Source organism: Erythrolamprus reginae, chromosome 12 (assembly GCF_031021105.1).
Source record: "Erythrolamprus reginae isolate rEryReg1 chromosome 12, rEryReg1.hap1, whole genome shotgun sequence".
Taxonomy (NCBI): Eukaryota; Metazoa; Chordata; class Lepidosauria; order Squamata; family Dipsadidae; genus Erythrolamprus; species Erythrolamprus reginae.
Genome location: NC_091961.1, coordinates 1845993 through 1859653, shown reverse-complemented (window position 1 = coordinate 1859653; position 13661 = coordinate 1845993). Strand labels below are relative to the sequence as shown.

Below are 13661 nucleotides of genomic sequence, written 5' to 3'. Positions count from 1 at the left end.
CCATCTTTGGACCCGTTCAATTTTGTCAATATCTTTTTGTAGGTGAGGTCTCATAATAATAATAATAATAATAATAATAATAATAATAATAATAATAATAATAGTAGCAGTAGCAGTAGCAGTAGCAGTAACAGTAACAGTAGTAGTAGTAGTAATAATAATAATAATAATAATAATAATAATAATAATAATAATAATAATAAATTTATTAGACTTGTATGCTGCCCCTCCCCGGAGACGCCAGGCATCCTAATCCTAACCCCAACCCTTGATGTGAGTGGCATCAAGTTGGCCACTTTTAAGCCAGTCACATGACCTTTAAGCCACCCCAGTCACATGACCATCAAGCCACTCCCACCTGGTCACATGGCCAGCAAGCCGCACCCACAAAATAAGCCACACCCACAGCGTGATAGTAAAAACCTTTGCAGCCGTTCACTGCATTGGATGATAAGTTAGGACTGGAGAAATTAGCCCAGGTTTTCATTGTTACCAATCTGTCAAATTCATTTCGGTGAATTAAAGACTTAGAAAACCCCAAACTATGCTGACCTATGGTCATCCCTCCAAACACAGGTGCCTGGTTTGTAATTGCCTCTAATGGATCCCTTTCGCCAGCCCTTTCCCCTTAAGAGGGCGCATTGATGTGCATTGTGGTCAGGGCTGTGTGTCGCTTGATAGGCCTCCCACCCTCGCCCCCTTTTAAAAAAACACCATGTCAGGCAACACTGGGAAACTGAGAAAATTGTGATTGTCGAAAGAGTTTTGTATTCTGCTTTGAAAAGGTAAAAATGCAGATATTCATATTCATGTGGAAGTTAGATTAATTTCTCTTCCCTTCCCAGTAGACTACAGATTTTTCCTTCCCTTCCCTTCCCTTCCCTCCTCCCTCCTCCTTTCCTTTCCTCCTTTCCTTTCCTTTCCCTCCTCTTCCCTTTCCCCCTTCTTTCATTTCCTTTTCCCTTCCCTTCCCTTTCTCCTTTTCCTTTCCTTCTCCTTCCTTCTGTTTTCTTTCATTCCATTTCCTTCCCTTTCTTTACCTCCTCTTTCCTTTCCTCCTCTTTTCTCCTCTTTCCTTTCTTTCCCCTTTACTCTGCCTTTCCTCCAACTTTCTTCCCCCTTTCTTTCTTTCTTTCCTTCCTTCCCTTCCATTTCCTTTCCTCCCCCTTTCCTTTCCTTTCTTTTTGCCTGTCGTTTCCTTTTCCTTCCCTTTTTCCTTTCATTCCTTTCCTTCCTCCTTTCCTTTCCTTTCCTTTTTCCTTTCATTCCCTTTTTCCTTTCATTCCCTTTTCCTTTCCTATCCACCCCCTTTCTTCCTCCTTTCCTTTCCCTTCCCCTTTACTCCTCCTTTCCTTCGACTTCCTTCCCCCTTCTTTCCTTCCTTCCTTCCCTCCCTTCCATTTCCTTTCCTTTCACTTCCCTTTTTTCTTTCATTCCTTTCCTTTTTCCTTTCCTTTTCTCCCCCTTTCCTTTCCTTCCCCTTCCCCTTTTCCTATCATTCCCTTTTCCTTTTGTATCCTCCCCCTTTCTTCCTCCTTTCCTTTCCTTTCCTTTCCTCCCTCCCTCCCTCTGTCCCTCCCTCCCTGTTGTCTTATCCCACCAAAGCCTCTGTTTCTGGGGGAAACCCCCTTTCTCGTCTTCATGCTGATCCCATATTTTCGCTTGCCGCTCTGGTTTCTCCGGCCCGAGGGGGCCCAGGAGCTCTCCTGAAAACGGAGGCTTTGCAGAGAGAGAAGATCCCCAGGGAGCCTGCAGGGTCTTCCCTCCTTTGGGGGGGGGGAACATCTCCCACCCCCATCCTTCAGTTTGTCAGCTGCCTGTAAAGGTCACCTACGAAAGAAGACGGGAGGCATCAAAATGTAACCCCTCCATTTAATCCTTCCATGGGTGTCCAGGGGGAAAGTGGTCAAAGAAGGCCAGATGGCAGCCCCCCCCCAACCCAGGTGATCCAAGCCCCCCAACCCAGGAGGGAAATTGATAAAGGGGGGGCAGAGCTTCAGGTGAGGAGCTGCCCAGGTGGGCTTTTCTGCCCCCCCTCCCTGCCTCTCACCTCTGGCTTTGTGCATTGAGAGCAGTCGGAGCCAACATTGAATTCAGATCCCGCATCAAAGTTTGCCCCCTGTGGGCCAAAGCCGGCTTCTCTGAGTCATCCCACATCTGGCCAGGATCAGGCCGGGATAAGAGGGAAGGTTCAGCAGAAGACAAAACCCTCTTTCTCTTTCTCTCTCTGTCTTTCTCTCTCTCTCAATCTCTTCCTCTCTCCTCTCTCTCTATCTCTCTTTTTCACCCCCTCAATCTTTTTATCTCTTCCTCCTCTCTCTTTCTCTCTCCTTCAATCTCTCAAGTCTCTTTCTCTGGGTCTCTCTCTGTCTCTCCTTCAATCTCTTGCTCTTTTCTCTCAATCTCTTTCTTTCTTTCTGCTCTCTCTTTCTCTCCTTCAATCTCTTTCTCAAACTCTCAATCTTTTTTTTCTCTCTCTCTTTCTTTCTCTCTCTCTCCTTCAATCTTCCAGTCTCTTTCTCTGGGTCTCTCTCTGTCTCCCCTTCAGTGTCTCTTTCTTTCTTTCTTTCTTTCTTTCTTTCTTTCTCTCTCAATCTCTTTTTCGTCTCTTTCTCTCTCTCTCTCCTCCAAACTCTTTCTCAGCCTCTCAATCCTTTTCTCTTTCTCCCCTCTCTCTTTATCTCTCTCTCCTTCAATCTCTTTCCCAGTCTTTCTCTCTGTGTGTCTCTGTCTCTTTCTCAATTTCTCTCTTTCTTCTTTTCTCTCTCAATCTCTCTTCCTCACTCTTTCTCCCTCCTCTCTCTCCTTCAATCTCTTTTTCCTCTCTCGTTCAATCTCATTCCCTCTCCTCACTCCTTCTCTCTGTCTCTTCCTCTCTCTCTCTTTTCTCACTCTCTTTCTCCCTCTCTCAATCTTTCTCTTCCTCACTCTCTCTCTCCTCTCTTTCTCCTTCAATCTCTTTTCTCTCTCTCTCAATCTCATTCTCCTCACTCCTTCTCTGTTTCTTCCTCGCTCTCTCTTTCCTCACTCTCTTTCTCCCTCTCACAATCTTTCTCTTCCACACTCTTTCTCTCTCTCCTCTCTCTCTCCTTCAATCTCTTTTCTCTCTCTCAATCTCATTCTCTCTCCTCACTCCTTCTCTGTCTCTTCCTCTCTCTCTTCCCTCTCTCTCTTCCTCCCTCTCTCAATCTTTCTCTTCCTCACTCTTTTTCTCTTTCCTCTCTCCTTCAATCTCTTTTTTTCTCTCTCTCTCTCTCAATCTAATTCTCTCTCCTCACTCCTTCTCTCTGTCTCTTCCTCTCTCTCTTTCCTCCCTCTCTTTCTCCCTCTCTCAATCTTTCTGTCTCTCCTCCCTCTCTTTCCCTTTCTCTCTGTCTCTCTCCTTCAATCTCTCTCTTTCTTACTGTTCCAAGAAGGGGGCGTGGAGAAGGTCTCTCTTCTTCTTCCTCCTCCTCCTCCTCCTGTCCATTCTGCTTTTGTTTCCTCTCGCAAGAAGAGCTCCACAACTGACATCACACGTCACACATTCGGCATGGAGAAGGAAGAAGACCGGGAGGGGGGGAGAGAGGAAACCCAGCTCCCCCCCCAACACAGCTCCTTTCAAAAGGCGCAGGCAGCCTCGGTCTGCTTTCACAGAGCGGGGAGGAAGCGCACCAAGGCGGCTGAGCATGCCTCTCCCAACTTTGTCCCAAGAGAGGAGGAGGAAGAGGAGGAGGCAGCAGAGAAACTTCAGGGTCCTCCTCTCTGAGGCCACTACGATGCTGTAACCGGGTGAGAGGAGCAAAGGAAAGAAAGAGAGAGAGAGAGGAAGGGCATTTGCTGGAATGGCCAGGCAAAAACAGGCTGGTGTCCTAGTAGGCTAACAGCCGCAGCAACGCTCGGAGGTCGCAGCTGGCTGAAACGAGGCTCCCCTGGGCTGAATCCCAGGATGGAAGCAGGACCTGGGACCTCAGTTTCTCTCCCTTTTTCCTCCTGCTCCTCCTCTTCCTCTGGACCTGCTACAAATGGAGACCTCTGAAGGGTGGCCCTCCAGGCGCCCACGAAGCTGAGAAGCCATCCGCCCTCCCTTCCGTGGCTGACCATGGGCACCACGGGGGGCGAGGAGACCTACAGCATCCAAGCCACCGCCACCATCGCCGCCGTCACCACTTTCCTCATCCTCTTCACCATCTTCGGCAACGTGCTGGTGATCATTGCCGTGTTGACCAGCCGGTCTCTGAAGGCCCCTCAGAACCTCTTCTTGGTGTCGCTGGCGGCGGCGGATATCCTGGTGGCCACCCTCATCATCCCTTTCTCCCTGGCCAACGAGCTGATGGGCTACTGGTACTTCAGCAAGACCTGGTGCAAGTCCTACCTGGCGTTGGACGTCCTCTTCTGCACGGCATCCATCGTCCACCTCTGTGCCATCAGCCTGGACCGCTACTGGTCGGTCAGCCAGGCCATCGAGTACAATTTCAAGAGGACCCCTTGGCGGATCAAGTGCATCATCCTGATGGTGTGGTTGGTGTCGGCGCTGATCTCCTTACCCCCGCTGGTCCTCAAGGAGAACCCGAACCTCGCCGAAGAGGACATCCCAAAGTGCGAACTCAACGACGAGCCGTGGTATGTCCTCTCCTCCAGCACCTGTTCCTTCTTTGCACCTTGCGTCATCATGATTTTGGTGTACCTCAGGATCTACTTCATAGCCAGGCGCCGGAACCGACGCGGCTCTCAAGCCAAGGGGCCCAAAGTCAAAGCCCAAAAGGAGAAGTTGCCAAAGGAAGGGGCACCACCAGACGATGCCCTCCCCAAGCAGGACCAGGCCAAGCCAGCAGGGAAAGTAGAATCCAATGGACTTCATGTCCCTACCCAGGAAAGCGAGCAAGCGGACTCCCCTTCGCTCTCTACCAGAAACTGTTCTCTCCAAAGCCATGACGGCAAAGAACCGGACTCTACCGGCAGCCCTTCCCTGTCCTTGCCTGAGAAGAAACCATCTTCAGAATCCAGCCCCGTGGATTGCCTTCCGAGGAACAGCGTCCAGGGAAGCAATGGCGCGCCTCCGAAGTTGCCACGGACCGTGGACACTTTGGCCACGGCCCAAGGGGAGGTCCAGCTGGTGAGGAAGGTCAAGACCCTGAGCGCCAACCCTTGGAAGAGGAGGACCCACCTCAACCGGGAGAAGAGGTTCACCTTCGTCCTCACGGTGGTGATCGGGGTCTTCGTCATCTGTTGGTTCCCTTTTTTCTTCCTCTACAGCCTACGGGCCGTCTGCCCCGCGGGCTACTGTTCCATCCCGGACAGCACCTTCAAGTTTTTCTTCTGGATCGGTTACTGCAACAGCTCCTTGAACCCCGTCATCTACACCATCTTCAACCAGGACTTCCGCAAAGCCTTCCGAAAAATTCTCTGCAGGCAGTGGACTCAGACGGCTTGGTGAGAAGCAGCTGGGACCTGACGGGGAGAGACAAATGTGGGTTTTGGGGTCACGTGGGAAGAGGGGACGTGGTTTTGGGTTGACAAAAGAGGGAACTGCGGCATCTCCATAAACAAAACCTATTTATTGGGGGGCCTTTTTGGTGTTGGCAGGTGAGTGCTGGATCTGACGTGGCCTTTTTGGGGAAAGTTTGTCGGGGAAGCAAGTATTTGTCGGTGTGCGTGTGTGTTTTCCAGAGAGAGAGACACAATTGTGTATAGAAACTCACACACAGAGACATGTTTTTCAATGTATGTTTTTCACTAAAATGACTTGCCAATGTCCAAAGTCTTCTGATTAATTCTTTTTTCTTTTTGGTGTGTGCAGGGGGGGATTTTTTTTCTCCTGCTGCTTTTTGAATTAAATTAAAATAAATTTCTGGCCACAATTAAGGATGGGCAAACTTGGTTTCCAAGCCCCATCACTCTTCAGAGTACCAGGGAAATATTAGGAGATGTTTCCACGTTTTGAGATTCTGGGGAAATAGATTTACTCCTCCTTGTTATTGCTGTCGTTCGTCTGGGTTAGCCTTTACGGGCATCTCCGTGAGTTCGGCAATCCCAGATATATAGGCTGCTCAAAAACTAAATGAAGGGAACACTTAACACAATAGAACTCCAAGTAAATCAAACTTCTGTGAAATCAAACTGTCCACTTAGGAAGCAACACTGATGGACCAATAATTTCGCCTGCTGTTGTGCACAATCAACTTTGTACAGAACAAAGTATTCAAGGAGAATATTTCATTCATTCAGATCTAGGGTGTGTTCTTGGAGGGTTCCCTTTATTTTTTTGTGTGCAGTATATATATAATCATGATAATGATATTAATAACAAGCAAGCAACAAAAGGAGACAACCCCCCCAAGGACAAAAAACAAAAAGAAAAGCAAAAAACCCAGAAACATCACCATTTAAAAAGAGAGAAATATCTTATTTCCTGATCTTAATTATTTCTTATCAAATTTGATGCATTTATTCATATCGCTTAGCACACTAACATTTCATATTTGGTCTCATATAATTCTTTTATATTTCCTCTTCAATTTATTGTTACTAAGTACACTGCTCAAAAAATAATAATAAAGGGAATACTTAAACAACAGAATATAACAGAATATAATTTATCCAAGTCAATCAAACGTCTGTGAAATCAAACCGTCCACTTAGGAAGCAACACTGATTGACCATCAATTTCACCTGCTCTTGTGCAAATGGAATAGTTGTGCAAATGAAATATTCAATGAGAATATTTCGTTCATTCAGATCTAGGATGTGTTCTTTGAGTGTTCCCTTTATTTATTTTTTTGGAGCAGTGTAGAAATGTTTTGGAGTTCAAGCGTCCGGAATGGAACCCAATTTTTAAACAAATCTGCACACAAGCGTATCTTTCGGCTCTGGAATCGGGTTTGAAAATTCACATTCATGGACATGAAGAAACTTACAGCAGAGATAACAACTGCCCAGAATAAAATGTGTGGCTTAATATAGATATTTGCTCAATGCAGAAAAGGGGGGGGGATATAAACACATAAGTGAGGCATAGGAGCAGACATTGGCCGCCTGGATGGTGCATGAAACATTGGCTGATGTGGGGATTTGAACATTGTTGACAAATCCACGCGTCCGCCTCACTTTGTGGCAGGTCGCCATTTTTTAAAAAAACAGACGTGCTCTTAAGCACTAGCTGGGAAAGATTTTGCTATCGGCCCTTTGCCAGATCCATCCGGTTTTCTACGGTCAACTTTTAAAAATTATTATTTGGCATGTTCTTAACAGCACAGAAGAAGGATAAAGCTGCCATGGTTTTTTTAAAAAACCCAATCCAAACTTAAGAGGGTCCGCTCGGTCACACAATCGAGGACACAATCTTGGTTTGCCTGACTTTCTCTCTCTTATATAAGGGAGACTAGGATAGATCTATTTCGGCCTTATTTTGGCCTCATCAGCTAGCCATACCCACTGGGACTTGAACCTGCAACCTTTGCCTTGTAAGGCAGAGAATTATCCTCTAGGCTACAGTATCCAATCCCTTCATATATATTATTTAAAACAAAACACACATATAAAAACACAAACATAAAAGAAAAACACACACATCCGGGATGATTTACATACCAATTTTCATCAGACGCACATACAGATCTGTATACATTTTTACATTAATTGAGAACAGTTTTGTTTTGTATTTACTGTAAATACTGTACATTTCACAACAGAAGAAAAATTCAAAAAGGCAAAAAGAAAAGACAGAAAAGTCTCAATTAAAAAAGATAAACATATCGATTATTGATCTTTGGAGCCTTGCATTTTATTTCAATTAGTTATTTCTTTGTTTTCACCAATTGTAGAATTTATCCCAAACTCTATAATAATCCATTTCCCCTTTCCCTTCTAATTTTTTGGTTAACATATCCACCTCGGCACATTCCATAACTTTTTAAATTATCCTTTCTTCTCTTGGTAGGTCCTCACTTTTCCATAGCTGGGTGTATAGAAATTCTCTCTAAGTGAGTCTGGTCCCGTTTTTATGAACGTTTCATGCTGCAATTTGTCGAGTAAATCTTTCTTTTGTTAAGTTAGCCACACGGTCGCTAAGCGAATCCGGCTGCCCCGTTGACTTTGCAGGTCCGAAGGTCACGTGACCTGGGTCACCACGGCCCAGTCATAAATATGATCCAGTGGCCAAGACCACTTCAGACCAACTGTTGTCCAATCTCTTCTCTAAAAGTGTTGTGCAACCCACAACTTCTGGAGGAAGCCATTGGACTGATTACTTGTTCTCGGTGTCAGGAAATTGCTCCTTTATTTCTTTGTTAGGTCTCTCCTTCCTTGGTTTTCATCCATGGCGTCTTGTTCTCCCCTCTGGTGCTTTGGAGAAGAGCTTGACCCCTTCCTCCTCCTCCTCCTCCTCCTCCTCCTCCTCCTCCTCCTCCTCCTCCTCCTTCTCTTCTTCTTCTTCCTCCTCCTCCTCCTCTTATTCTGCTTCCTCTTCCTTTTCCTCTTCCTTTTCCTCTTCCTCTCCTTCTCTTTCTTCCTCCTCCTTCTCCTCTTCTTCTGCTTCCTCTTCCTCTTCTTCATCATCCTCTTCCTCTTCTTCTTCCTCCTCCTCTTCTGCCTCCTCTTCCTCTTCTTCTTCTACATCTTCTTCTTCATCATCATCATCCTCTTTTTTTCTTCTTCTTCTTCTACATCTTCTTCTTCTTCATCATCATCATAATCTTCTTCTTCTACATCTTCTTCTTCCCCATCATCATCTTCTTCTTCTTCTTCCTCCTCCTTCATCTTCTTCTTCTTCTTCTTCTTCCTCCTTCATCTTCTTCTTCCTTCTTCTTCTTCTTCTTCTTCTTCTTCTTCTTCTTCTTCTTCTTCTCCTCCTCCTTCTCCTTCTCCTCTTCCTCTTCCTCTTCCTCTTCCTCTTCTTCTTCTGTGCAGTTTGTTGTGACCTTTAAGCCAAGATTTTTCTTTTGGTTCCAGCCGGCTTTAAAAATGTCTCCACCACTCCTTTTTCTTCTGTTTCTCAATTTCTTTCCAATTCTACTCAAGGAAGCAAGCCTATGCTGTAACACCACTTGCAATAATAGCTTCTAATAATTTTTTTTTAAAAAAAACCACTTGCAATAAGTGTCCCCCCCCCCAAAAAAAAACCCCTATTAGAAGCTATGGGAATCAAATTCCCCTAACCATGGCCGTCCTGATTTAACCCAATGCAGTGCTTAGCTCTAGTTTTATTTGTCCAAAGGTTAGAACAAAATAAGTTCTAGGGCCAAAAGATTCCCAGTTCCACCCTCTAGAAATGTTTCTTAAAATGCCTTTCCAAAAACGAGGAGTTTGCATTGGGGTTCAAAACAAAGGGTTGATTCAGCAGATATGAAAAACGGCTGCCAGAATTGGGTTGGGCCATTCTAAAGAAAAGAAGGACTATAGGGGGGGGGGACATAATAGCAGTATTTCAACATTTGAGGGGCTGCCACAAAGAAGGGGGGCGTCCAATATATTCTGCAAAGCACCAGAAGGCAGGGCAAGAAACAACGGGGTGGGAATTGATTAGATTAGATTTATTGGATTTATATGCCGCCCCTCTCCGCAAACTCGGGGCGGCTCACAACAATAATAAAAACAGTACATAGTAACCAATCCAATTCCCACCAATCTAATTACAATTTTAAATTAAAAAATTCATTAAAAAATCCCAATATATATAAAAAACAGGCACACAGTCAATCAATCAAACGGCAAAACAACATGGGCAAGGGGGAGATGTTTTAGTTCCCCCATGCTTGACGGCAGAGGTGGGTTTTAAGGAGTTTACAAAAGGCAGGGAGGGTGGGGGCAATCCTAATCTCAGGGGGGAGCTGGTTCCAGAGGGTCGGAGCCCCCACAGAGAAGGCTTTTCCTCTGGGTCCCGCCAGATGACATTGTTTAGTCGACGGGACCCGGAGAAGACCCACTCTGTGGGACCTAACCGGTCGCTGGGATTCGTGCGGCAGGAGGCGGTCCCGAAGATACTCTGGTCTGGTGCCATGAAGGGCTTTATAGGTCATAACCAACACTTTGAATTGTGACCGGAAACTGATCGGCAACCAATGCAGACTGCGGAGTGTTGGAGTAATATGGGCATACTTAGAGAAGCCCATAATTGCTCTCGCAGCTGCATTCTGCACGATCTGAAGTTTCCGAACACTTTTCAAAGGTAGCCCCCATGTAGAGAGAATTGATCAATGTGAGAAGCAATCTGGAATCAAGGAGAAATTTCCTAACACTGAAAACAATGAACCAGTGGAACAGCTTGCCTGAAATTGAATAGGTTCTCCTGCTGGAGTGAAATTCAATTTTTTCCTCTACTGGTTCTGTGGGTGTGGCTCAGTGGGTGTGGCTTGGGGGGGCGTGGCCGGGGGAGGAAACTGCAAAATTCCCTTCCCATTCTGGGACCAACTAGAGGTGGTATTTTCTGGTTCTCCAAACGGGTCAGAATTTCCACTACCGGTTAGGGAATTGCTGCAATTTTTTTTACTACCACTCTGTGGGTGTGGCTTATTTTGTGGGTGTGGCTTATTTTGTGGGTGTGGCTTGCTGACCATGTGACCAGGTGGGAGTGGCTTGATGATTATGTGACATGGGGGGTGGCTTAAAGGTCATGTGACTGGCTTAAAGGTGGCCAACTTGACGTCATTCACGTCAAGGGTTTGGGTTAGGGTGCCTGGGTTCTCTGAGATGCAATTTCCCTCTCTGTTTACTATTACTGAACATCCAAAATATAGTATTTAATTCTATGTTTCTATGCCATAGGTGTACATATATATTACACACAGGCACACAAAAATAGACATTATCTACTATATAAACTGTATGTGTATGTATACACAAACACACACACAGCTCTTCTAAAATTATACACATTCAACCTCCTTTACTGCATTAGGAAAAACATACCCAGAGCCTAGAAGGGAAAAAAAGGAAAAAAATTCAATTTTTTTTCTACTGGTTTGGCTGTACCCGTCGTAGGAGCCCATCACTGCTACCGTTTCAGAACCTGCTGGGTTTCACCCCTGTTTGCCTGGTTAAGCAGGGGGCTAGACTAGAAGACCTCCAAGGGACCCTTCCATATTCCATTCTATTCCAGTAGAATGCTGGGCTGCATAGTTTTATATGTTTTTTAATATTAGATTTGTTCCACTACTATTGTTTTTATTACTGTTGTGAGCCGCCCCGAGTCTTCGGAGAGGGGTGGCATACAGATCTAATAAATAATAATAATAATAACAATAATAAATAATAATAGCTAGAGGTATCATAAGCAGGAAGAGGGAGATTGTGATCCTGCTGTATAGAGCGCTGGTGAGACCCCATTGGGAATAATTGATTTATTGAAGATTAGGATCGTCGACCTAACAGCTGCACTTCAGACAAAAGAATCGGAGCGGGTGAGAACGTTTCATTTAATTATATTAAAACGTCTGTCACAAAAAACTAAACTCCATGCCATGAATATGATCAGTCCCCAATAAATTTAATAATTTCCCCTTCTGTCGCATGAAAAATCGCAGTGTGGTGGCAATTTTTGGAAGATCTCCTAGAACAGAGCAGCAGCTGGTGGACTTTGGCTACTCTTGGAAAAAATTCAGCTTGTCCTTCGATGGAAAATAATAAAGAAACGATTCCTAGAAGGGTCTGGCACAAGATTGGGAGTCTTCCAAAGCAAGGACAGAAGAAAATACCAAACTTCTTCCAACTTTTTATTTATTTGTTTGTTTGTTTTGTCCAATACACAATGAGGGTTACAGAGGATATAATCAGGTAGAATGTATTAAAGGGGGAATAGAGGAGAAAATAAAGGAGTGAAATGTAACTATGAGAGAATAGCAGAAAAAGATATAGGGATAGAAGGGAAGATATAGGAGATATAGGAAAGATTGGGGGAAAGATCAAAAGCAACATGAGAAAATATTATTTTACTGAAAGAGTAGTAGATCCTTGGAACAAACTTCCAGCAGACGTGGTAGATAAATCCACAGTAACTGAATTTAAACATGCCTGGGATAAACATATATCCATCCTAAGATAAAATACAGGAAAGGGTATAAGGGCAGACTAGATGGACCATGAGGTCTTTTTCTGCCGTCAGACTTCTATGTTTCTATGTTTCTATGTCTATTCTCTTCAATATAGAATAGAATAGAATTTTTATTGGCCAAGTGTGATTGGACACACAAGGAATTTGTCTTGGTGCATATGCTCTCAGCGTACATAAAATAAAATATACGTTTGTCAAGAATCATGTGGTACAACACTTAATGATTGTCATAGGGGTCAAATAAGCAATGAAGAAGCAATATTAATAAAAATCTTACGATATATGCAACAAGTTACAGTCATACAGTCAACATGGGAGGAAATGGGTGAAAGGAATGATGAGAAAAACTAGTAGAATAGAAGTGCAGATTTAGTAGAAAGTCTGACAGTGTTGAGGGAATTATTTGTTTAGCAGAGTGATGGCGTTCGGAAAAAAACTGTTCTTGTGTCTAGTTGTCTTGGTGTGCAGTGCTCTGTAGCGACGTTTTGAGGGTAGGAGTTGAAACAATTTGTGTCCAGGATGTGAGGGGTCGGTAAATATTTTCCCCGCCCTCTTTTTGACTCGTGCAGTATACAGGTCCTCAATGGAAGGCAGATTGGCAGCCATTGTTTCTTCTGCAGTTCTGATTCTCCTCTGAAGTCTGTGTCGGTCCTGTTGGGTTGCAGCACCAAACCAGACAGTTATAGAGGTGCAGATGATTGTGCATATGTATTGTGTATTGGACAAACAAACAAACAAATAAGTATCTGAGATAATCTCTATGAATGACTCGCCTTCTGGAGAGCCTGCTGATTTCTCTTGTCGATAGCTTGGGGACCCAGATAAGGAAGTAGGCTGAGCTGTTGCACGGCTAAATCAGTAATGTGACATTTTGCTAATGACCTAGCAATTTTAACAGCTCTGCAGCATCGTTTAAGGTCAGAGAACTCACAAGTTGCCTTCTTTATCTTAATTGTTACAAGTCCCCATGCAGATAACAGACTCGGAGGCAAGGCAGTTCCCAGTATGATGCATATAACCCAACCAGTAACTCTGTCCAAGCAACCGTTTGGAGTAAGCGCGATTCAACTGTTTGCTCCAGTAGAGCAGAAATTTGCAAACTTTAAGATGTATGTCAAGCCCATGCTGAAGTTGGTGATAAATTAACGGCTGGCCATACTATCTATAGAAGGCCTGATGTTTGTGGGAACTTGGGAGGGGGGGATTTTCATGAGGGAGCAGAGGCAGCCACCAAGCATTCTTTTGAGTGGTTCAAGGCCATGCTGTGCCCACCCACCTGGGCGGAAGTGGAAGGAGGACTTGCCACGCTGGCACAATCTGAGTGGGCAATATGACAAGTTTGTGAGTGGGGTGGACAAGGGATGCGAACTTTCACCTTGGTGGGAAACTCAGATCCAGGTTTCCCAGAGTGGGGGCCATGGTGGCTCAGGCAATACATTGAAATAAATTGGATCAACCTCTGCACCAGCTTGACAGTTGTCTCTTGTCTCCAAGAGAAGATCCAGGTTCCCACAGAGACTTGATGAGTCTCTTCTTCGCTTCTCCATTCCTTCGCACCTAACTTTTTCTGCCTCTGAAATTGGCTACAGCCCCAAAGACTGTTTTCTTAACCAGAAGTCTCCAACCTTGGCAACTT

At 44.8% G+C, this 13661-nt stretch overlaps 1 protein-coding gene across 1 annotated transcript; it reads left to right on the top strand.

Moving 5' to 3' along the window:
* Positions 1-3005: 3005 nt before the first annotated feature.
* Positions 3006-5740, top strand: ADRA2B (adrenoceptor alpha 2B). Its single transcript, XM_070765058.1, has one exon. The coding sequence runs from the start codon at positions 4082-4084 to the stop codon at positions 5414-5416; it is 1335 nt and encodes a 444-aa protein (XP_070621159.1). The 5' UTR covers positions 3006-4081; the 3' UTR covers positions 5417-5740.
* The last annotated feature ends 7921 nt before the right edge of the window (positions 5741-13661 follow it).